At 37.8% G+C, this 7,986-nt stretch overlaps 1 protein-coding gene across 1 annotated transcript in view; it reads left to right on the forward strand.

Annotated features, from left to right (window-relative positions):
* sbno1 (strawberry notch homolog 1 (Drosophila)) overlaps positions 1-7,986 on the forward strand; it is a gene marked incomplete in the record, with an annotated part of 73,388 nt that overhangs the window by 8,306 nt on the left and 57,096 nt on the right. The window contains 5 exon segments of the mRNA XM_014028667.1: positions 1,795-1,911; positions 2,004-2,102; positions 2,192-2,419; positions 2,502-2,637; positions 6,529-6,629. Coding sequence (XP_013884121.1) covers positions 1,795-1,911; positions 2,004-2,102; positions 2,192-2,419; positions 2,502-2,637; positions 6,529-6,629 — 681 coding nt within the window.

The following is a 7,986-nucleotide window of genomic DNA, read 5'->3' on the forward strand; positions in this document are numbered from 1 at the left end:
GAGTAGATTTGACCATGAGTATCAATACTTTTACTCAAGTACTAGAGTTGAGTACTTTGTCCACCACTGCTTATGTTAAATAAGCCCACTCTCTACATCTTCTCATAACAAAGTTACGAGAGAAAATTTTACCAAGGTTTTTCTCATTACTTTAATATTTGACTGTGCAAAGTGAAGAGTGACACAATAAGGGAAACGTTCAGACAAGTTCAAGTTGATTCATAAAAGACTATGCAATCATTTATTTACACAAATTGAACAAATCATAAGTTACACCTGGATTGTGGATTTCCTATAACAAGCGTCAGAGTTACATGAGATAAAAACTCGCGTCCGAATTTCAATTCACATTAAACTCCGATTACTTATATAGACAGTAAAATGTCAGCTCTGATGTTAACAACCAAACTATTTACTGGCACTTTAACTTAAGGTTGGCAAAGAAAGGATAAGAAAAGGGATGAAAATTAAAGATTAGTGTTTCTGCTTTTATTTTGGTAAGGGTGTCTGTGACAACCGGATTAGCTTGTCCTCTCTGCGCTCAGACTTCAACATGACACGTCACCCCGAACACGTCAGCTTTTACCTGGTGATGTCTTCTTAAGGCACCCCTCAGTATGAACTGTCTCACCTCAGACCAGTCAGGGATCGTTTCGATCGGCCCGCTCAATGCTCCGTGGCGAAAAAGTGTTGTTTAGGCAACTTTTCGTCTGTTTCAGCCCAGGCTAGAAAGATTCCAGCTGAAAGTTCCGGTCGTCCTTCAAAATAAAAGTTCTCCCCTCAGGAGGTAAAACACACTTAAGAGACGTGCGTCTCTGGGTGGACAGAAGCGACGTGCTTCTGTCCTGGCCGGCAAGTCTACTCGATTTGGCTCCTGAGTCAGACCTGCGGCCCGGCTGTTCCTCCGGAGAGAAAAAGCCGGTCTTCCCGTTTCGGCATTCAGGAAGAAGAGTCTGTGTGTCTCTCTAAGACGTCCGTGTTAGTAAGAGTCGGAGCCTTAGGATCCGCCCTCAGGCATTAGAATGAGTCAGAGAAAGGAAGGAAGATAAGAGACTTTGCCAAAGGCGCCAGTGCAAGGAAACATTCCGTAGTTGGTTTCACAGAATGATAATATCTTCTGGCTTTCTTTCTGATAGACTAAGAGAAATCACTGTAAAACATTTATGATGATTAATTAACATTTCTGTTTAAATAATCAGTCTGAACTTGGTGTCCAGATAAATGAAAGATTTTCTTAAGAAAACTCAAAATTATATTACTGATGTTTCCAATAAAATAAAACAGTGATTTATATAAAAACACAATGAAAACATGGTGAATATTTTTCTGTGATTTTATACCATTAATTAATCTTTTAGGCACGATAAAAGAATAGAAGTGATTGCATCTTCTTTGTGACAATTTGTGATGCATTAACAAATGCATAACATTCTTAGTTAAACAACAAATGAATCACGAACAGAAAAGATTGTTTCTGTTCTTTATCTGATTAGAGAACTGAAGTCCTCCACCACAGGTTGAAATGACCTGTCATGGCCTAAAATAGAGTTCAGTATTCCTGCCTTCGGCCAGGCCTTTCTGAGACCTGCTTTGAGGCAGTAACTCCTGTTTCTTCACTCGAGGTGACCCCTACATTTGTCTGCATCAAGATCTTAATCTCCACCTCTGGTTTGTCAAAGTTTGTTTATTTCAAACATGAAAAACGGGTCACGAATCCCCAGGTTATGTTTTCACCTCTGTTATATTCAGATATTGCCCATTCTCTGATTGACACTGTACTCATTTGATTTGCAGATGGATCCTGGACAGGATTTACTCCTCGCTGCTTTGAGTGAAAGTGGAATTTGTCCAAATGATCTTGGTTTATTAGACATTGATTCTCAGGATGTTACACAGCCTTCTACAACTCAAGTATGATCATTCTTGATTTTTTTTTCAGCAAATAGATCATGTTTAGTTTTTTCCTGGTAAATGGTAGGTAGTGATATTTGTTTGTCTTTCAGTCCATCTCCATCAGTGCCCTGGATGTTGGTGTTGGAACAGAATCAGTGGCAGTGGTTCGACCTGAACCCTCCCCTACAGCCCCCGTAGTTACAATCAGAGTGAGACTACACAACATGTTGTTCATTTGATGATTTTTATTGACCAATGTGTTAAGTCACGTGAATTAAAACTTTTTGTTTTGTGTCAGCATAAACCTCAGCCATCGACCACCACGTTTGTCTTAAATCAGCTGAATCAGTTGCCATCGCTGGGGACTGCTGTGACCAAACAGTCTGTTACCAACCCAATCAAGCACACCATAACTGTCACCAAAGTGGTTCATGTGGACAATTCAGCTCTGCGAAGTTCACCGACTCCCATGATTACAAGTGTTTCTCCTTTGCTGTCTACAGTAGTGCCTTCTAACAAAGATCAGGTACATCTATTAAAGAAGAAAATAATTCACAGATTAAACCTTCTTACTCTTGATTAAACTGCTCATGAATTTTATTTTTCAGCAAATTCAGTTGAAAGACCTCCTTCAAACTGGCAATGTGAAAAGCGTGGGTCTAAAGAGCAACAGCCTGAAAGAGCTCATGAAGTTAAAACCTCCACCTGACATTGCTCCACCTGTGGCAACAGCCACAACATCAGGTAACCTACTGAAACATGCAGAAATATTTTCTTTCAACACTGCAGTTATTCCAGACTCTAGACACTGTTCTTACATTTTCCAGTTCAATTCAAAAAGTTTCAGTGTGAATCTTTAAGACTTCCCAGCACCTTAAGCAGTAATGATTTACCCATACTGTACTCGAAGTATTATTTTACTTCCTCGCTTTGCAAGGCGTTCACATGAAAATAGGCTGGGATTTTCAAAAACAAGCCACTCAAAATACAGCTGCACAGCTTGCTAGTCACTTAGTTGGAAACACCCAGAGTTTGTTGTGACTGCATCAGATAATTCGTATGTTTTCATAAAACTTAGATCTAGGGCTGCAACAATGAATCAATAAAAATCAGTTATTAAAAGAGTTGGCCACAAGTTTCATTATTGATTCATTGTGTCCCGTGTTTTATGCGTCCCTCACCGTGTCACGGAGCTGTTTACGTCACCCGCAGAGCGTTGTCCATGCTGGCTGAGCTAAATAAAGTTCAGGAAGAAAAAAAACCCTCTACCTGTAGATCTGCCCTCTCTGAGACCTCGAGTGAAAAGCAGACTTCAAATTTTAAACCAGTTTTAAATTGTGTTGTTAGGACAAGTAGATGCTAAATATGATATGATAAAATGTATTTGTCACATTTAATTTTTTTAAAAAGATGTCTGATTTGATGCGGCGCCGCGTCACGAGGAGGAAACATGTCCCGTGGTGAAAAAAGAAAAGTACCTCAGTCGACCTCAGTCCACCATGTCTTCCCTCCTCTCAGACCAGAAATATAAAACCCTCGTCTTTTCTTCTGACTGAGGCTCAAACTTATTTGATGAACAACAAAAGGTTCAGGACGAAGGAAAAACAAAAAGACGCAGCAGAACTCCTGGGGGAGTGGGGAGGGATGGGGGGCTGCTTCAGAACCGGGTCATTCAGTCAGACAGAACCAGAAGGAAGCAAAACGTCAATAATTAGAGAAAAATCATCAATTCTAAATGCAAATAAATTATAATTATAATAAATAATAATAGTTTAACATCTAAAAATCATATTTTATTAGTTTTATTCAGCACCTTATGAAATTTCTATTTTGTTGTTTTATATCTATAACAAAGTTTATTAATGCAGGAGAAATCCACATTTTTGTTTATTTTTTCCAGTCAGAGTTTAACACAGCTGAAAAATCAACTGTGAAAATGTTTATGTGCTTCTTTTTTTATTTAGCATATTAAAAAAATCCTTCATGTTATGAAAAGACCCTCTTGATTCAATAGAAAACTCTGGTGTTTAAGAAAATGGCTGCTTATTAATTAACTGTTAGTCAGTCTATAAGATAAATCTACTTCAGAATAATTTATTAATCAATAACTTACATCCCTAATTTATACAGGAATTAAATGAATTTATATCTACTCATATTTATGTAGTTAAGTGTTTTAATGATTTGGCCGATTAATTGAAAAAATGATCGACAGATTAATCAATTTATTAAAATAATCATTAGTTGCAGCCCTACTTTGATCTGACAGATCGTCACCAACAGTTGCAGTCCAGTGAGACTATCCCAAGTAAAAAAAGGATTTTCTCCTAAGCCGGGTTCACACCAAACGCATTTTGTGCAGCAAAAACACACCCAGCTGCTCAAGTTGGACGCGCTACGTTTAGACCAGGACAGAGACTAGACACGCGACTGAAGAGGGAGGAGCGTCTTGTTTTTTTTCCAGTCTGTCTTTAATGATGGATGAAATAAAGAAAATTGCTTTTCTTTATTTACTGAGAGCAAGTGAACGTTATGCTCACCAGATAATTTAGAGGCGGTTTGTTCGGTTAGTTTCACCACTCCAGGAGCTGCAAGCTGACAAACTGTTTGTCCCGAGCCCAGATTAAACACCGCGGTCAGTTCAATGAGCTCCTGACCCTTCATCGGTGCTGATATCTCCAGCCAGAACACCAACTACAGATGGTCCATTTCAGCCAAAGAGCTCCCGCCCGTCTGTTTCATGTTAGTGGGCAACATTCAGGAAACCGCCAGGTGCAAAAATGATTCTCTCTGATTGGTTGACGCGGCGCGTCGAGCAGCAAAAATAAAAATTTTAACTCTCGCAACCATTGGCTGCTTTGGAATCCCCGCATGCACGAAAAAGCTCCCTCTTCGTGCAGTGCCACGCTAAATGAGCTAGACGCACCATGCTGCCCCTAGACGCGCGCCCACCATAGACTTTACATGTAAACGCTGCTCTTGCTTCTCAAAATGCTTCTGGTGTTAACTCAGCTTTATTCACATCCAGCTGCAGTGCTACTCCCTGTTTGGTCTGTTGTTAACTGAAGAAACAATAGTCAAGTTTATTGGAGCAACCAATTGACAAGCCCTTCTTCCCCCATGATCTGGCATTCATTTAGCGTGTCTAACCATTTTAAAACTTTTAGTTTAGAAAATGTATTAATTTCATTAAAAATCAAATTTATTCTCTAGAAAATAAAAGAAAAAAGTACAAATCACAAATAAAATATAGGGAAGCAGAAAGAAAAAAACCTTGTATGCCCTTTTTTCCCCCAAGAATAAATTTAAACAATAGTAATTTACAAAAAACAAACATCAAATTCTCCTTGATCAATTTATATGGATAAACATTATACCATTTATTTCTTAAACAAACCAACTTTTACAACCATTTTCTTAAACATACACATTGATCTGGCATTTTTTAACATCACCCTCCAGATTATTCCTTAATCTTATTCTTTGGATTGACGTACAATACTTTTCCAAATTGGTTCTAAATTCAGGTTTCTCAAACATCCCCTTAAGATAGTAATTTCAATTGATAAAATAATATATTTGATGGGTGACTGTAATGTTTTCTAGTGATAATTCTTACATCTCTAAAACAAAAATAGGATTTGTAATTCTTTTGCATGCTTTCCTCCGGACTATACTGCAGTAAATAAGTGTGGAACATTTATTGCATTATACAACATATACAGAGCTTTATCATTGAATAACTCTTACTTTGTACAGCACTGCAATACGTTTAGATGGTTTTGTTCTTAAATAATTTATGTGAGGTTTCAAAGTCAGTTTTTAATAAAAGACACCCCAAAACATCACCTCACTGACTCTACAAATCCCAACACAATCAACTGAATGGAACAGCAGTAGTTTTATTTTCTATCACTAAATATCATGTAATTAGTTTTATTCAAATGTTAAGAAGATCACATTGGTCCCGACCATTAAAAACTTTAAAAACCATCAATAAAATCTTAAAATCCATTTGCAGGTGAACAGGAAGCCTATGGAGAGAAGCCAGGACCGTTCATACTTTTTAATACCTGTTAAAAGACGAGCTGCTGCATTCTGGACACTTTGATCTAATCTGTTTAAAAATAACCTCCAATTTTTGAAAACTGTGGCAACAACAATCTTGTCTATAGCTATTGAACACATTTCTCACCTTTCTTATAGATTGGACTTACCTTATCTATTTTCATTTTATCTAGAGATATTCCTGTTGAAAGTGATAAATTACTCATGTAATGGCTCAATGAATATAATTTCCTTTACAAACATAATATCCATGTTTACCCAGTCTTTTGATCTTTTATCCGCAAGATTGTTTTACAATGCTCAGTATTTCTTTTATCAGTTCCACCAAGAAAAATGCTGTTGGCATTATATAATGACTTGCTTCATTATTCACTTATTTTATCTGCAACACTTGGGCCAACAATAAAGGCATTCATTAACTGTTTCATTTTGATCATAGATTGTTGTAAATATAGGAGTGTCTGCAAGTGTCATCACTGTTGCAGTAAAACCTGCTGACAAAGCAAACGGTGAAAATGTTACATGCCAGTGACCACATGAGTAATCTGGTTTCTGTTGATGTTTCAGGTGACAAGAACAATGGAATCAAGAAGGACATGTTGGTTAAAGATGGCTCTAGGTTATGGGTTAAAGATGACATTAAAATGCAAAACTTTTCAAATTCTCTGGTAAGTTTTATTACAGTTGTTTGCTAAGTATCATGTTTTTTTTCTGCTCTCCATAAAGGTAGACACACTTCCCCCTTTTTTCCAACCTTTCCTTATTTATCCTCTTGGATGCTTTTTGTTTTGGAGCTACTCTTGCATATCTTCCAAAATTGGAAAATTATGGTTCTGGTCAGCTGGTCTCTTAATGCTATTGATGAAATTTTCTCCACGAGGAGACTGGGAAAAGGAGAACCCTCTTGTTCTGACGGGACATGTGCCGGTGGGCTTGTTATGGATTCCTGGAGGAAGGGGAAGACGATGTGCCCGTCTGTACTGTTGGTTGAGGATGTCAAAGATACTTGAATATATACATATTTGAATTATTGATAGCAGGATTTCTTTTTTATCCCTCATCTTCCCCTCATGTTTGTTACGGATGTTTATCCATTACAATTTCATAAAACTGTAACTTCCACATACAAAAACTAAAGTACACCAAATTTGGTATGAGTCATCTATGTTGCATCCTCATACTACCATATATGTCATACGTTAACTTCATCAAAGCCCTGCCCCCTGACAGCAGGAAGTGACATTTTGTTTTACTTGGAAAGCTCCATCTCTGACCTTCTTGACCTAATCAACAAATTATGTCAGAACACAGATAAGTTGATCTCACTTGCTTTCAAGCATAGACATTTTGGTGTAATGGTGTGTTCACACCAAATGCGTTTTGAGCGTCAGGATCACATGCAAAGTCTGTGGTGTATGTATGTAAGAGAGCGAGGAGGAAAAGTTCTGCACGGTGCAGCGCAGCTGGAGCGCTGCTGTCCCACCGGGTGAATGAGTCAGCAGACATGCACACAGGTCAGTTTTCTACAATCAGAATAAGATGATCTGATTAAGTGTTTACATGAACCTCATTCTGATAATCAAACGGCATAATCCACCCTTTTCATTTGGATTAAAAATTCATTCGGATCGAGCTCAATCTGATCAGAATAATCGGAACAGCTGTTTACATGACACATTTTTATTACGAACGGCCGTTTAATCCGATTACTTTTGTCCATGTAAACGTAGCTAATACAGACGACAAATTATACATTTATAGTATTACAACTAACACAGTTTTTGACACCGCCACCGCAGTTTGTCCTTCATGAGCCTTCGTAGACAAGATGGCGGCTGCCTGTGTGGCGACCCGCGACCATGGAGATATAAACAGCTTTTTATAAGGTAAAAATAATAAAACAAGGTCTTTGTCTGCAATGATTAGACGTTTTTTTATTATTGTCATTAGTGATTATCTCAGGCTAAAAGAATTGACAAAATCCTACACACTGTGCCTTTAAAGACACAGTGCCTTTAAAGGCAC

The sequence above is a fragment of the Austrofundulus limnaeus genome, unplaced genomic scaffold, assembly GCF_001266775.1.
Source record: "Austrofundulus limnaeus strain Quisiro unplaced genomic scaffold, Austrofundulus_limnaeus-1.0 Scaffold795, whole genome shotgun sequence".
NCBI classification, from domain to species: Eukaryota; Metazoa; Chordata; class Actinopteri; order Cyprinodontiformes; family Rivulidae; genus Austrofundulus; species Austrofundulus limnaeus.